The sequence below is a fragment of the Bubalus kerabau genome, chromosome 18 (assembly GCF_029407905.1).
Source record: "Bubalus kerabau isolate K-KA32 ecotype Philippines breed swamp buffalo chromosome 18, PCC_UOA_SB_1v2, whole genome shotgun sequence".
Lineage (NCBI taxonomy): Eukaryota > Metazoa > Chordata > Mammalia > Artiodactyla > Bovidae > Bubalus > Bubalus kerabau.
The window spans coordinates 73,223,124-73,239,528 of NC_073641.1; the positions used below are offsets into that span (position 1 = coordinate 73,223,124).

A 16,405-nucleotide genomic window follows, 5' to 3' on the forward strand; every position below is an offset into this window, starting at 1 on the left:
AGTCCTGCAGCAGCCCCTCAAGGCTGGGGCTCGTCTGTCTCTCATTTAGACAACACTTAGGCAAAGACTATGAAAGAGAGTGATTTATTCACACAGGCACACATGACATCCACAAAACCCAAATTTCTAACAATTTGCAAAACATCACATCTGTGAAAGAACCCGTCACCAAGAGACAAAGACGGTCCAGCCCCGCCCAGGTCACGTCTGGGAGTGTGTCTCCCCTCCACGCACCCTGGGGGTGGAGTGGAGCGGGGTGTATCTAAGGGGTCCTGAGCAGTTTTCCCAACAGGGTCAGACAGCTCTGGGAGTAGAGGAGGTGGATGCCAAGGATGCTGGCCAGGAGTCTCCCACCCACCACTCGGCCCCCTGGTCCTGCACGGAGAATCCTTGGAAAGTCCAGTTCAACATAAACTTGCAGATTCTTGCATGGAAAGTGGAGGTGACTGGTTCTTGGAAACAAACACCCAAGTTCACATAACTTCAGATGAAGCTGGACATGGCATCCCGCCCCCGCGGGAGGGAGGCGCCGACGCCGGCTTCACTGAGCAGCAACAGCTGGACAGTCCCCCTGCCCTCACAGTCCCTGACGTCGCTCGGGACGCACGGGCGGTCCTCCACCTCGGTGGCCAAGGCCAAGTTATCCTACAACCCGTCTTTTCCAACATCTGGCTAAATATTCATGCAGTTAATGTCCTCTCAAGAACGTACAAAGTGGGGGCAGGGGGTCTGCCTTAAGTCACCCGAGCTGAGTTTTATTTAACTGCTCATCTATTGCTGGCAGCCACTTGCAGGGATTAAGCAGATCAGCCTTCAGATCACACCCGGGTGTGGCCAAGACTCTGTCAGACGGGTGGGGCCCCACCGGGCTGGCCAAGTTCTGTCGAGCTCACTGGCCTCTTCTGGACGGGCCTTAGAAGGCTGCTCCTGGTCACGGGGTGAAAGCCCCGACCTCACCACAAGAATCCCAAGGTCAGAGGGGACCTTGAGAGGAAAGGGCACAGGCACCAAGACTGGCTCCCAGGGGCCGAGATGAGTGGGGCGCACGCAGCTGGCCCCACCCCACGGCAGCTGACTCTCTGGGAGCGGGTGGAGGTGGACCGCCCTCAGCTCCCAGGCCCTCGGGTGTGCTGCAAGGCAACACATGTATGTGCAAGCAAAGCCTCAGGCATGCACGCACACACATGTACACACACAGCTGTGCACACACACACAAGCATGAGCACACATGCACAATATGTAGATGCATGCACACTGGAACACACTCACACGTGTGCAAATACACTCACATACTGGCTCAGGTATACACCTGCTCACACATGTGCTCACATGCACACACACACATCCATGTGCACACTCACACGTGTGTAACCACACCAGGAGGATGTCCCTTGTTATGCACACATGCTTACACACATCCACACATGTACACATACACTCACATATGCACACAGACACATGCAGGGACATGCCCACACACGGTAGATACCCTCTCACACTTGCACACTCACATGAACAATACACACAGACACACACGCCCACGTGTACACGCTCCCACACATGCACCCTCACATGATACACACATGTGCACACACGTGCAGCCCACTCCCTCCTCAGACACCACCCCCACCCCACGGGCTGGGCTGCCTAGGACCACAGGCCACCGTTCACTGAGGCTGCGGACAGTGAGCTGACGAGCGCCCGCTGGTCCCCTCGCCTCTGGAAGTGGTTCCTGATGAGCTTGTAGATGGCAAAGCCAGGGATGACCAGGCAGGGGACCCCAGCAACAAGGACCACCACGGCGTACACCCAGCCTGGGTACTTGATTTCCTTGGATTTGGGAAATTCCTCCTGGAGAGAGAGTGGCCTCAGGTGAGCAAACCAGGCAGCCGGGGTCTCACTCGGGGCAACGCGCCTGCCCTTCGTGATTCACTCCTGCCTCTAGAGGGAGGGGGAGCCTGCCCCCACCCACCCACCTTGGAGGCCCAGGACTCACATAGGCTGGGTCCCAAATGTTGTATGTCAGCTCCTCCCTGACCTCGATCACGAAGAAGAACAGGAAGATGGCCAGCATAAGCAGGGGGCTCACCACTCTCCACGTGGCCTGCCAGAAGATGTTGGGCTTGTGGCCAATCATGAACTCGATGTCCCTGTTGAACCTGGAAGCAGAGGCCGAGGGGCCGTTAGTCCCCGGAAGGCAGAGGGTGGCAGCCTCTCCATGCCTGGAGAGACGGCCTCTCCTCTGCGATGCTGCACTCTGACCTCTCACATCCTTCTTGGCAGACACGCCTTCTCTGGGAAGCTCCGCCATCCCACGGTGCTAGTGCCAGGCTGGACATGTGGACTCTCGTCAGAGGCCACGTCCTCCTCGGCCCCAGGCTGACACTGATGTGAAGGGCAGATCAGAGCTGCTGGGGACCGAGGACGGGAGCTGTCCGGCTCCCTGTCTCAGTCTCCTTGGCAGGGCAGTGGCTCTGACCCTGGGCAGCCTCACCAGCACTCTTAGCGGTGCAGCGCTGGGGGTCTTGACAGGGCCCCCTGCATGGGCTTGTGCATTTAATCTTAATTGATTTCACCAGATCGTTTATGGAGCGGTGGTGAGTCCAAGTCCTATTAACAACACCGTGCCAATCCGTGATGCCCTGAATGACTGGCCAAGGGACGGCTGACCCTGCCACACTTGTCCGCTTGTCTTTGCCTGAGCCTCTGTCTGGCAGAGGAGCCCTGCTCAGACCCCTGGGGGCAGGCCTGGCAGTGCAGTGGGAATTGGAGTAAAACACCAGCTTCCTCCCTCCTCCAGGCAGGGTCCTGGGGAAGCCCCATCGACCCACAGCAAATGCCTGTGCACCGTCCTGCCTTCTCCCATTCGCCCCGAGACTGGCTGCCTCCTGCTGCTGCTGCCAGCGCCCTTCCCGAGGCCTGCGGGCATCTGGACGCTGCAGAGGGCGGGGTCTGCAACCCCCGTGAGCTCCATGGCCTCTCCGTTGCCCTCCCAGGCTCAGGCCACCCCCACCCCACGCCTGACAGAAGAGACACCTGAGCGGCCCTGCGCACCCCCTACCATGGGGTTCCCCGCCCCCGGCCCCTACCTGTCCACGCCGTACACATAGACCACGGAGAACATCTCGAAGAAGGCGATGACGAGCAGGGGGATGGAGCCCGCGTAGCTGTCCAGGAGAGACAGCCAGTACTGGCCGGAGTTCAGTGTGAAAATGAAGGCGATGAGGTACGTCCCCAAGCAGATGAGGCCTATGGCGGCAGAGGGTGGGGTGCCGTCACGGGCGTCTGCCCCATGCCTGCCGCAGTCCCCCTCTGGAGGCTGCGCCATGGCCTCGACCCCGCCCACAGCTTCCGCCCATAGACCCACAGACCCCGCCCACGGACCCACAGGCCACGCCCACAGACCCACAGACCCCGCCCACGGACCCACAGGCCACGCCCACGACCCACAGGCCACGCCCACATTGCCCACAGCCCACCCCACCCCACTCCCCTTCCGCACGGCCCCACCCACAATCTCCACAGGCCCCGCCCACCTGTAAGCAGCTCCTTGGGCCACTTCTTGGGGATGACTTTGAGGTCCTGCAGGGGCACGACCACACCCTCCATGTTGCCGAACATGGACGACAGGCCCAGACAGAAGAGCATGATGAAGAAGAGGACGGACCAGAGGGGCGCCACCGGCATCTTGGTGATGGCCTCGGTGAAGACGATGAAGGCCAGCCCGGTGCCCTCCACGCCCTGCAGGGTGGCAGGCGAGTCACCTAGGGCCCTCCGAGGTGCCCACTGGCCGGTCTGGCCCTGACACTGGACGGCTCTGCACCCGCCAGGCCGGCACCCACACAGTCATGGATGATTCAGGCCATTCTGTGGAGTGAGTGCAGCTCTTGTCTTTTAGCTCCAGGTGTATTTTAAAAGGCTGAGCTGGTTATATCGCTGGGAAGTTGACCACATTGTCTGGCGGTGGTTGGGGCCCCATGCAGCCCAGACAGAAACATTGGGCAGATGGGCGTGGACTGCCATCTGGTCGCCGGTGGGTGCCCCCACCCCACCCACAGCCGAGGCCATCACGCAAGCCGACTTCAGCGGGCCTGAGTGAGAGCTGAAACAGACCCCCTGGACGTGCGCCCACCAGTGCTCAGAGTGGCCCGCGGGGCAGGCAGTGCCATAAACGTGCTTGTGGGTGCGTAAGGATGACACTCTGCACGGAGTGGCCCACGCAGGTAAGTGAGGCCTCGGGCACTGGGCCCCCTTCTCGAGGCTCAGGGTTCCCGGGGGTTGAACCTCCACAGAGAGCCTTGAGCTCAGAGGGGCTGAATGACGAGCCAGTGGATCTGGCGGGATCCTGCAGGGCCCATGGCACCGTCACGGCATCTGCACACATTCCTGGGACACAAGGACTCAGAGAGCCATGGGGAGGTTGCAGGGGGTCGTCACAGCACTATGGAGCCCACATCGCAGAGGAGCAGTCCGGATCTAACATCCTTGTATCCGTGGGAAAGCAGAAGCCTGTCAGCACTGCCCAGGGCTGGGGGGCGGGTGCTTCTGGCCAATGGAAGACTACCAGGGGTGCAGGAGGGCATAAAATGACTGCGTAAACTCACTAACCCCCCACAAACTGAGCTTCCAGGTGAGAACCGGCACCTGAGAAGGTCGCTTTTTAAAAGGTAGGGGGATTGAGACTCGTGGTCCCTGTGACGTTCCCCAGGGAGAGCCAAGTTGGGAGGACCCTCTGCTGTGTCCACTCCTGGCAAGATGGCGCTGTCACTGGAGAAGCAGTGCCAGGCCCTCAAAAATGCTCAACACAACCCCGAAATGTTGTGCGGCTCCCAATAAGAGAATTGCAAAGCTAAGAGTAGTAGATGCCGGCCCACGAGCAATCACAGCAGATGTTGCTCGTCCTGGGGGCTGGCACTTGAGCTTGTGTGTGTCAGGGAGGGACTCCCGGGAGCCCGATGGCCACCAGTGATTTCAGAAGGACAGTGACAATGAGTCTGACCTTTGTGTAGGAGAAATTACGGTAAAAGTGGACCATGGGGTGTTTCTGTGTGTTTGGCACGAGGCCACGGGAGAGGTCAGGCCCATGGAGGGCATCTCACGGTCTCACATGCGGGGCTCATGGCCCAGTAGATGCTGGTGCCCTAGAGCCAGTGCCCGGACCCTGCGGGGCAGGATGGCCAGGGTGGGCAGCCGTGTGGCACAGGGCAGGTTTGTCCAAACTGGACTCCCAGGGGAGGCTCGGTGTCCACCCAAGGCGCCCGCTGCTGTGGCCCTACCTCTGAGAGGAAGGTGTCCATGTCGCAGGTCTGGAACTTGAGCTTGGCGTAGGCCACGGGGTCGGAGGCGTTGGACCACTGCTGCATCTCAGCAAAGTTCTCCTGCGTCACGTTGCCTTCGGGAAGATCGAACCCGTTGATGAGCGTCAGGATGTTCCTGGAAAGAGAGCGAGGCTGACACCAGTCCGGGCGGGCTCCTCGGAGGTGGAGCCCCGCAGCTGTCGGGGCGCCGCTGGCCACTCACGTGCTGAAGCAGTCGTCGTAACGTTCGGTGGCGCGGAAGCCAATGATGGAGTAGACCACGGTGGCCGCATACACGGACGTGAAGCCGTTGATCAGAGACACGATGACCGAGTCCATCTCGCAGTTGTTGCTGTGGACAGAAGCGGCGTTGGTGAGGACAGGCTAGGGGGCGCGGTGTCCACACAGCCAGCCCACGTCGGCACAGGTGGTCAGAGCTGTGTCTTGGGCCAGCCGGACAGGCTGAGCCACCGCTGGGCAGGGAGTGGGGAGGGCTCGCCGGGCACCAGGTGACGGCCCCCATGCCTGCTGCAGCCTGCAGGCTCCTCGGTGCCCCCGCGCCCTTGGGACCCTGGAGCCGGGGCTGAAGATGCTGGTGTTCAGGTCTCTGCTCGGCCAGCGTCTGCTCTGGGCTCAGGAGGTGGTGCATCAGCGCTACTCACGCACGACAGCCTGGACCTTCCAACCACCAGCCACAGAGGCCGCGAAGAGGCAGCCTGGGCCGGGTGCCCCCATCCCCAGGCCTGGACGCCTCCCTCCCTCTCCTTACCCCCTCTCTGCCCCCACAGACGCTGCCCCCAGCCCACCCCAGGCCTTCATGGCTGAGGACACCCCATCTCCATCCACCTCGACACCTAAAGCCTCCCTCAGCTCGGTGCATGACCCCTGACTTCCCATCCGCTGAGGCACCATCCTTCCAGGTGCCTCTGTCAAGAACCCCCAGGGAAACGCAAATCAGACCCCAGTGAGGGCCTTCCCTGGTGGTGCAGTGGATGGGAGCCTGCCTGCCAACGCAGGGGGACACAGGTTTGATTCCTGGTCTGGGAAGATCGTGCAGGTCGCAGAGCAACCAAGACTGTGGACCACAACAAGAGAAGACACCCTTCGCTGCAACTGGGGAAAGCCCACACAAAGCAACGAAGACTCACGCAGGCAAAAAAAGAAATTGCTACAAAAAAACAAACACGAGACTCAGTGAGCCGCCACGCCCTCCCCTGTGGCCGGAACCCAAGCATCTGAGAGTGACAGGCACAGACCAGGGCGGGGAGGGCCCAGCGCTCCCACACGCCCTACAGGGACTGCAGAGGGGAAGCAGCTCCTCAGACGCTTAGACCTGGAGCCGCCACGAAGCCCAGGGCCCCCCGCCTTGGGGCACACGCACGGGGAACGAAAACAGGTGCTCACGGAGCTGGAGCACAGACGTTCTCAGCAGCCAGAGAGCGGGCACGGCCCAGCGAGGCCCGGCTGCAGGCCAAGGTCAAGCCGGCCTCAGGAGAGAGACGGACATGCAGGCCAAGGACGCCCCAGCCTCGGGAGAGAGACGGACACGCAGGCCATGGCACGGGGGGCCGGGGGCCGGCTGCAGCTGCTCCCCACAGCTCCTGAGAACGCCTTCAGCTGGGAGCCGGCCTGCCTGCCTCTAGCCCCATCGCCCATGATCTGGGAGACTCGGAGCCTCAGCTCTGGCGAGTGCCCACCCACCTCCAGCCTCACAGCTGGTCCGAGGGGGAGACTGGGGCTCTGCGCGCCAGGTGCCTGGAGGAGCATCCCCCCGCCCCCATGGGACCCCCATCCGGCATACTCACTGGACAGGGTTGTAGCTGGAGAAGGAGATGAGGCCCCCGAAGGCCAGGGAGAAGGAGTAGAAGACTTGGGCCCCTGCGTCCAGCCAGGTGACCGGGTTGGCCAGCTCCGTGACCTGCGGCCAAACAGAGACCCTCAGCCGCGCACCACGGGATGTGGGGGGATCCCAGGAGGGGCGTCCAAGGAGGGGACAGGAGCTGGGAGGCCAGATGACAGCTGAGGCCACCAAGCAGAGGCCAGAAGGAAACGACCCTAAGGCGACAGCTGGTGGCCCTGTGGCCTGAGCCACACGCGAGCTGGCACGCGCTGCCCTCGCAGGCCCGGCCGGTGTCCAGGGACCAGCAGGGTCGTGGAGCCCAGGGGTGGGCGGGAAGCCTAGACTCACATTGGGCGTGAAGAGGAAGACGATGCCGTTGGTGGCTCCCTTCAGCGTCAGGCCCCGGATGAGAAAGATGGTCAGGACGACGTAGGGCAGCGTGGATGTGATGTACACGGCCTGGGGGAGGCGGCAGCTGTTGGGGGGCAGGGCTGGGGGCCCACCGCGAGGAGGAGGGCTGAGCCCCGGACCGTGCCCCCTCCTCCCGCACCCTGGGCCCCGCCTCCCTCTCTGGTCTCCGTGTCCTCTCGTCACCATGGTCACCGTTTAGCTCCCACCACCCAGACGGGCACCACCGTCGCTCCCGCCTGCGGCTTCTGAAGCGTGTGTTTGGGAGCCGTCTGGTCCAGCACTGAATCTGGGGCGCTGCCCAGACAGGCGGCGGGCAGGGGCCGAACCCTGAGAGCTGCTAAAGGGGCCCCCGGTCCCCCGGAGGCCCACAGCCTCGCACCTTCCCTGTGGTCTCGATGCCCCGGATGGTGCACACGTAGAGCACGCTCCAGGCACACGTCAGGGCCAGCAGGATCCACCACTGCACAGAGCCCGAGTCATCGATGGAGGTGGAGATGTTGAGGGTCTCGCGGTACCAGAAGTAGTCCACAGAGGAGCTGCGGGCACACTCGTCCACGTAACCTGACACCGCAGCACACCAGTGAGGGCCATGGAGAGCGTGGGCCCAGGACACTGACAGACGCCAGGACGCACTGCACACGTGTGTGCACACCACATGGACATACCCAACAGACAGCATCACAATGAACTCACACATGTGTGTGCACACCACATGGACATACCCAACAGACAGCATCACAATGAACTCACACACGTGTGTGCACACCACATGGACATACCCAACAGACAGCATCACAATGAACTCACACATGTGTGTGCACACCCACACCCACACACACGCAAACAGCATACACAACGTACTTACACGTGTGCACACACCCACACTCAACAGACAGCATGCACCACATACACGTGTGTGCACGCACACAGAGACACACCCAACAGCATGCACAACATGCGTGTACTTGTGTGCACACACAGGCACACTTTTGTGCACTCGTGTGCCCACGAACGTACTTGTAGACACACATAAGCATGCACACACCAAACAGACTTGCATGTATACTCACGTGCAGACACGTGCACACACTTGTGCACACAGGGAGCGTGTGCACCGGGCTCTGACTACCTGTCCCCTCCCCCAACCCTGCCCCCGGCAGGCACAGACCGAGGGCTTAGCTGGGAGTCAGTGCCCTGGTCACGACACGCAGTCATTCAGGAGGTCACCAGTCTTTGGAGTCTCACGCCAGAGCCCACACTGGGTGGCTGTGTTCAGCCTCACACACTCTTTCTGCTCAAGACCTAGCAGCCCAGGGTCCTGGTTGCCCCCTGGGCTCAGGGACCCCAGTGAGACTCTGCCAAGGCAGGAGTGGTCTAATCCTGGCAGACCCTCCTACCCCACCCCTGCCCACATCCCCTGCAGGGCCCTGGGTGCAACAGGGAGGCCATGCCCCTTTCTGTGCTCGCGTTTTTGCTAAACTTGGGTGACAACCATGTGGATGTTAGAGATTCAGGAGGCGCTGCTCACGGGCCAGCTCCGCCCCCACCAGCCCACCCAGGGCTCACCTGTCTGGTTGGCATTGAGCGGACACTGGCTCCAGGGCAGGGGCTCCTGGAAGGAGTTGAAGAAGTACCACATGACCCAGGCGATGATGGTGTTGTAATAGAGGCCCACCATGAAGGACACGAACATGGACGCGATGCCTGGGGGAGAGGGGACGTCAGTGCTCGGGTGGGGGGTCACTGCTGGGGTGGGGTTCACTGCTAGGATGGGAGGTCCCTGCTGGAGTGGAGGTAGTGCTCAGGTCGGGGGGTCACTGCTGGGGTGGGGGTCACTGCTGAAGTGGGGTTCACTGCTAGGGTGAGGGCAATGCTGGAGTGGAGGGTCACTTCTGGAGGCGGGGGTCACTTCTAGGATGGGGGGTCACTGCTGGAGTGGGGGTCACTACTGTGGAGGGGGTCATGGCTGGGATGGGGCACTGCTGGAGTATGGGGGTGCCAGGGTGGGGATAACGACTAGGGTGGGCAGTCACTGCTGGGGTAGGGGATCACTGCTGGGATGGGGGTGCTGGTCACTGGAAGGTGGTCACTGTGGAATGAAGGGTGAGTGCTGGAGTAAAGGCAATCTCTGGGGGGCCCTCTTGGCCCACTGAGTGTGGGTGAACAAAAGGGTCCCTGACCTCAGGAAGGCGCCCCTGCCGTCAGCGTCCCTCCTAGTCCCTGCTCTGGGCAGGAAGTGGGGGGCTCTGCTCTCCCCCTGTATCTGCCCCCACTGGGCCTTGTGTTCCCTGGGGACCCAGGACAGCCTCTCCAGCCCACACCCCCCCCCCCAACAGAGTCTAAGGAAGGGGTGGCAACAGCCTCAGGGTGGGAGCCGTGGAGCCCGGGGCCATCTCCTCCCTGAAAGGTAGAGGGAAGAGGGGGCAGCGTGTGCTGCCAGCCCGGACCCCAGGCTGAGCCTGGGCATGGACGCACCTACGCCCTTGAGGGCTGGGTGGATGGCGCTCCAGACGCCCACGCTGCCCTTGCGCAGCCGCTGCCCGATGGCGAACTCCAGGTGCAGCAGCGGGATCCCCTCCAGGACCAGCAGGATGAGGAACGGAATCATGAACGCTCCTGCGGGGGCCGGAGGGGCGTGGTCAGGGCAGTCACGTGACTAAGGACCTCGCCCTTGACCACGCCCTTGACGGTCATTTGCAGGGGAGCTTGTGCCTTCTCCTCGAGGTGGCCGGCTCATCCGCTGTCCCCACAGGACGCTGCCTGCCCCCCAGTCCCTGGAGCGCTAGGATGGCGTTCGCCTGTGGGAGGAGTCCAGGGAGGGGCACGCGCCAGGGTAGGCTCCCTGGGGGTGTGGACCCACAGCATCCTCAGTGGAAGGTGGGGAAGGCATAAAGGCCAGGAGCTCAGAAGCCAGCCCAGACCCCGCGCAGAAAGGGGTCTGCATCTGAGCTCTGGGGACCCCGCTCTGGGCCAGGGAGCAGTTGGACCTGGGGTCTGTGTCCGCCCTTGCTGATGGGTCCCAGGGCCTGGCCTGGCCCCAAGCAGGGGGCCCGTGAACACCTGCCTTCATGGTGCTCGTGGGCCCACCATCCCAGACCCCTGAAGGGGTGAGCCCCCTCCTGCTGCTCCATCCTCGGCCCCAGTCCGTGGTTTTACCAGCTGCCCGGGCTCCTCCCCCTGACCTGGGCTCTGGGGGAACCAGGGGGAGGCAGCCCGTCCAGTGCACCCGGCCTGGCCCCGTGCTGAGCCGAGTGCAGTCCTGCTGATATTAGCACGGCCGCGGTTACCAAAGGTCGCAGGCTGTAGTCGGCAGGCAGCTCGGGAGCTGAAACTGGCCGATAAGGATTGGAAACACTTGCTTCAGGGCTTAAGAGTGTGTTCAGGTCCAGTCTGAGGGGGCCTCGTGGTCGGGCTCCCTGGTTACCGGGACCGCCAGCAGTGGCCTGGGACGCCCGCCCTGAGGTCCCTGCTCTGTCCTGGGGTCCAGCGCAGCCTGCCGTGGGTTGAGGTCCCCCCTCTGTCCTGGGGTCCGGCGCAGCCTGCCAAGGAGTGAGGTCCCTGCCTCCGTCCCAGGGTCCCGCGTGGCCTGCCGTGGGCTGAGGTCCCCCCCTCTGTCCCGGGGTCTGGTGCGGGCTGCCGAGGAGTGAGATACCCCCCTCACCCCAGTTTGTGCAGCCCCGTCTCCCTGCCCTCCTCTGCTCACCTCCCCTCATCCTCTCCGCCCCGCCTCCACCTCCCGACACACACGTTCTCTGCTCCCCCTCAAAGGGCTTAGATCCTTCACTTGTGCCTGCTTCTCTCCCAGATGCCAGCCAGGCCGCAGCCTTCCCACCATGGCCTCCTGGGCAGTGTGAGTGTCAGACCTGAGCTTGAGGTCCCCACTGGCGTGGCACTGTGTATACATGTGTGTACATGTGTGTGAATCAATGTGTACGTGCATGTGTCTATCCACACGTGTGTGTGTGTATCCATGTGTATGTGACTGAGTGCATATATGTGAGCATGTGGGTGCCTCCACATGTATCCAGACACTTGGTGTAAGCGTGACATGTGTGTATGAGTGTGCATGTGTGTCCTTGTGTATGTATGGGCGTGCATGGGTGTGCACAGGTAAAAGTGTGTGTGTAGGTGTGTTTGAGTGTGTCCATGTGTACTCTTATGCCTGAGTGTGTGTGTGTGTGTGTTGAGGGGAACCTGGAGCACATGGGCAGGGGGCTCCCAGTCTCTGCACCCGGCTCCCCTCTTGGCTCCTGGGCTAATCCCTTGGCCTTTTCTCCTCCTCCTCCGTCTGCCTCTGGGCCCCAGGGCCAGGGGCACTTTCTCCCACCCGTGGACTGGCCTCAGTCCCCACGCCAGGAAGCTGCAGGGCCACTGGCCGCATGCCTGGCCGCCCACCTGGGGCTCCAGGCACAAGCTTCTTCCAGGGCTGGTGCTGTGTGGGGCGGGGAGCAGTGTGCCGAGGGTCAGCAGACGAGGGTGTGGGCTGGGACGCAAGGAAAGGCACCAGGAATGGGCCCCCCCAGGCCAGACCCCTCGATGGAGGGGAGCCAGCAGCCTGGGGTCTGGGGCTCGGCCAGCTGCGGGCTCAGCGCCCGTCCCTCTGTCCGTGGAGGTAAAGGTGAAGTAAGGTTTGCCTCTCTGAGGTTCTCAGGAGCTGGATTTGAAAACCTGTTGGGCAAAACCACCAAGAAGAAAACAAGTTCCCCATCCTGTCCCTTCCTCTCATGATGCCACTTTCCCCCCTGGACTCCCTGCTCCTTCACCACCACTGGGAAACTCCTATGCATCCTTGAAAACCCCACTCAGACAGCCCCTCCTCCAGGAAGCCTCCTCTGCTCCCCGTGGTCCCCGCACCTACACCAGCCCCCCAGCCACCCCCACAAGCTCCTCCAGGACCGGAGGCTCAGCTTCTACAGAGGCGGGGAGGGTGGGGCCAGGGCACATCCACCACAGCCCCCAAAGGTGGGCTGGGCCCAGCGAGCCCTTCATGTGCCCACGTCGTGAGGCCCGCCTGGTGGGCACCCCCAGCCCTGGCAGCACCGACCGGAGGCCCCTCCCCTCCCCAGGGATGGGCGGCTCTTGGCTCCCTTTGGGGGTTGGGTCTTCCATTTGTGAACTGACCCCTCTGCTGCAGGGGCGGGAATGGGGGTGTCAAACAGAGGGGCGGGGCGGGCTGCAGGTCTTAGGAGGCAGGAAAGCCACAGAGTGCCCAGCGGCCAGCGGGTTCCAAAGGTCCCGGGAGACGAGAGTGGAGACCATCAGCTCCAGGAAGGACGTGTGTGCAGAGAGACGCGGGGGCAGGAGTTCCAGGAACTCGGGAAGCGAGGCAGGGGAGGGGAGGGGGGCGAGGGCCTTGAGAGCCCCCCGGGGCGCAGGGTCAGGTGGGGCACTATTCCGCCTCGGGGTCTCCAAGGCTTTTGTGACCACAGACCCTCAGCGGCTTCCAGGAGGGAAGCCCAGTGGAAACAGAGGCTGCTGCCCGCCCCTCCCCCTGCCCCACAGCGGACAGGAGCTGAGGGGGCCTTCTTGCTCCCATGGCCGGGCTCCCTGGGACACTGCCCGCTTCCCCAGATGCCCTGGAGGGCCGCGGGCCCCTCTTCCACTTCCCCAAAGCACAGGGGAGGACCGCCATCTGCCCTCGCCCGTGGCCTCCCTGGCACCCCCGCCCCACTGCCGTCAGTCAGGACTCGGGCTGCTAGGCTGTGGAGCCGGCCCTGGGAGGCGGGGGGCAAAGCTGAGTGGCAGGTCCTGCCTCCCCTGGTCCTCCCTGCTGGCGGCCGGGACCCGGTCCTTGCAGGTCTGTGGGGGCTCAGCTGGCCTCCAGGTGACAGGCACCAGGATCCCCCGCACCAGGGGACTCCAGAGCCCGTGGCGCTGCCCAGAGGGCCTGGGGGTGGGGAGGAGGCCTGAGGCTGGCCCAGCGTCTAGAGTCATGACCCCTGGGCCCCAAGCTTCCGAGGGCCCTGCTCAGCAGGGTCCCCGGGGCAGCGCCCAGCCCGTGTGCCCCTGAGCACTCGCTGGATGGTCAGAGGGGTGCCATGCTCGGGAGGACAGAGCCGGGCGGGGAGTGGAGGCGCCCCCAGGTGGGCGCCCCTCCTAGGGCTCGGGAGGGCAGGGTGGGGGTGCCATGCTGGGGAGGACAGAGCCGGGTGGGGAGTGGAGGCTCCCCCAGGTGGGCACCCCTCCTGGCTCTCGGGGTCGGAGAGCTGAGCCAGCAGCTGGCCTGCAGACCCCAGCCTCATCCTCAGAGCGGCGGACCGCAGCGTGCACACTGCCTGCTGACCGGACTTACAAGCAAGTGTGCAGACCCTGGCGCAGTGGCCCGACGGGGCGCTCACCCAGGGACACAGGAAGAAAGGCGCGTGCAGGCCTGGGGGCGGGCCCAGCGAGGGGCCCAGAGGACGAGAAGGACATCCCTGGTCCACGGGGGGCCGGGTGCGAGAGCCAGGGGAGGGCCCCACCTCCCTGAGCCCAGGGAGGCAGCAGCCGGTCCTCCTCAAACCCAAGTGAGCTGAGACCTACGCTCCGTCCTGCCCCCAGGCCCGTCCGCGTCCGCCTCCGCCTCGCCTCCGGGAGCAAACCTGCCTTTAGGGGCCAGCTCCTTCAGCCTCACAGGCCCAGCCGCCTGCCCGGTGCAGACCCCGGGGGAACACAGACGCCGGGGAAGCACAGACGCCGGGGGAGCACGGGAGGGCGGCCAGCCTGCGGGCAGCGGGGCATAGCGCCTGCTCGCCAGGCTCCCGCTCGCTCGGGGGACCATGATGACCCCATGATCAGGGTCACGCAACGTGCACACAGCTGCTCACGGCCACACTCACAGCAAACACCACAATGCCGCTGACGGTCGAGCCTAAATCGTGGGTCTTCATCGTGGCTCTCTCTGCTTTTTTGTATAGACTTTTTTTTTTCCCCATAATATGAAGTTAAAAATAAAGCAAAAGATCATTTACTTTTTTGAATTACCCAAAACTCCTGGAAATAATTGGAAACTAACTAAGCTTTTGCCAAACCAGAACAGATGGGCAGGGGTGGGAGGCCCCCTAAGACCCTCAAAGGCTGGCTCCTCAAGCCACACAGCTGCTCCCCTCCCCACGGCTAGGGCCTCGGGAATGGGAGCGTCACCCTGACGAGTCAGCAGCCACACCCGCCTTGGTCTCAGGGATGGTCTCCTGGGCGTGGAGGGCGGGCCACTGGGCTCCCAGCCCACGAGCTGGCTCAGAGGACAGTGGACAGGCCTCCTGAGGGATGGGGGTACCAGGGGCGGGGTCCTGACCCACCTAGGGGCTGCGGCGTCCCCCTCCCCCAAGCTGGGGGGCAGTGTTCAGCCAGCAGCATCCTCCCAGGCCCCCCCCAGGCTCCCAGTCAGGGTACATCTGGCCTCCTGGGGGTCTGATCTCATGGTGTATGCTCCGGTCAACCTCTGGGAAGACCCCTAATCTGCTTCTAGCATGTTCCCCCTGGGAGTCCCTCCCCAGCTCTGGGGTCCAGCCCCCTCTTCTCAGGGGCCAGCGACGGGCCTTCACCCACCAGCAGGGTCAGCCCGGAGCAGCCACCAAGTCCCACGAGCAGGGGAGCAGCCAGGCCCTCCTCCTGGTGCCCGAGTCGGGGACCCTCCACCAGGACGGCCCCCGAGGAGATGTGACAGCAAGTTGCGGAGGGAGGGGCAGCGGCCTCCCTGAAGGCCCCCTGGACACAGGCTGCGACTCAGGCTGCGGCCCCGACCTCCTGGGCTGCATGGGCCCCAGCCCCAGAGGTGGCAGCCTCAGCCCAGGAAGCGCCAGCTGGCCCAGAGGTTCCAACAACACACCCTCCCTGCCAGGCAGCTGAGCCCTTGGCGATTCAGGGGGGTTGCCGGGGGGACTCAGGACAGCCCCTTCCACCTGCTCCTCCGGAGGACAAGCACGTCACAGAGCCACAGGGAGCCCGCAGTTTCTCCACATGAGAACTGACTTGTGCCGCCCAAGGAAGGGGTCAAGAGCCCCCAGAGCCAGGAGCATCCCCAGGCCTCCTCCCTGCATCCAGCTCCCCTGGCTGGTGCGGGGCCAGAGGGGACCATGGGGTGACCTCTGTCCCTGCAGCCCCCACACACCCGGAGGGCAGGTGGAGGGACGGGGCTGTGGGGACCCAGGTCCAGAGCGTCCCGGGTCAGAGCAGGTCTGGGGTCAAGGCAGGGCTCCTGGGTCCTGGAGGGCCTGGTCCGCCTCACCCCACATGACCCGGGATGCACGGGGCTGGGCACCGGTGCCCCAGGAGGCCACGGAGGGTGTCCCTGCCGGCCCGTGCTCTGGGCGGGGCCCCAGCCCCGGGTGGGCCGCGGCCGCGGGGGTCATCCTGCCCGCCTGCCGCCCGCCTACCTCCGCCGTGGCTCTGGCACAGGTAGGGGAAGCGCCACACGTTGCCCAGGCCCACGCAGAAGCCCACGCAGGTCAGCATGTACTGCGCCTTGTTGTCCCACTTGGGCCGCGAGCTGCTCTCCTCCCGCTCGATGCGCTCCAGCTCGCCCAGCGATGGGATCCGGGCCTCCAGGCCAGGGTTGGGCAGCGCCAGCCTCACCATGGTGGTCCGGGCGGGTCTGCGAGCTCAGCGAGTGGCCACCGGCCAGAGCCCTGGGGCTTTATAGGAAACCTTTGGCACCTCACCCCAGCACCTGGGCCGAAAGGAAGCGTCAGCAGATCCCAAGGGCGAGGCTGCCAGACTGTTAATGCCTTATCTGCAGAGGCGCCTGGACCCTCCACCAGCCAGGCGGCCGTCAGCTCCGCCCCTGTGCAAACGGGACCCACGGCTCAGGTGAGCCTGGCCCCCACCGCCCCCTGCCCACACCGAACACGGAGGGGGGCAGAGACACCCAACAGTAAGA

At 63.8% G+C, this 16,405-nt stretch overlaps 1 protein-coding gene across 1 annotated transcript; it reads right to left on the minus strand.

Moving 5' to 3' along the window:
* Positions 1-232: 232 nt before the first annotated feature.
* On the minus strand, positions 233-16,128 carry SLC6A19 (solute carrier family 6 member 19). Its single transcript, XM_055554743.1, has 12 exons — positions 15,903-16,128; positions 10,024-10,164; positions 9,115-9,252; positions 7,928-8,109; positions 7,486-7,596; positions 7,103-7,215; positions 5,521-5,649; positions 5,277-5,433; positions 3,537-3,741; positions 3,090-3,249; positions 1,997-2,159; positions 233-1,851 (listed from the first exon to the last, which is right to left on the minus strand). The coding sequence occupies exons 1-12, from the start codon at positions 16,102-16,104 to the stop codon at positions 1,648-1,650; spliced, it is 1,905 nt and encodes a 634-aa protein (XP_055410718.1). The 5' UTR covers positions 16,105-16,128; the 3' UTR covers positions 233-1,647.
* Between the last annotated feature and the right edge of the window lie 277 nt (positions 16,129-16,405).

Excerpts from the sequence above, each read along its gene's own strand:
- SLC6A19 (XM_055554743.1), bottom strand. The coding sequence starts at position 16,104 with ATGGTGAGGCTGGCGCTGCCCAACCCTGGCCTGGAGGCCCGGATCCCA. Across the intron at positions 5,650-7,102 it reads TCCAGCTACAACCCTGTCCA|CAACAACTGCGAGATGGACT; the intron begins GTGAGTATGCCG and ends TTCTGTCCACAG. Across the intron at positions 3,742-5,276 it reads TGGACACCTTCCTCTCAGAG|GGCGTGGAGGGCACCGGGCT; the intron begins GTAGGGCCACAG and ends GCCACCCTGCAG.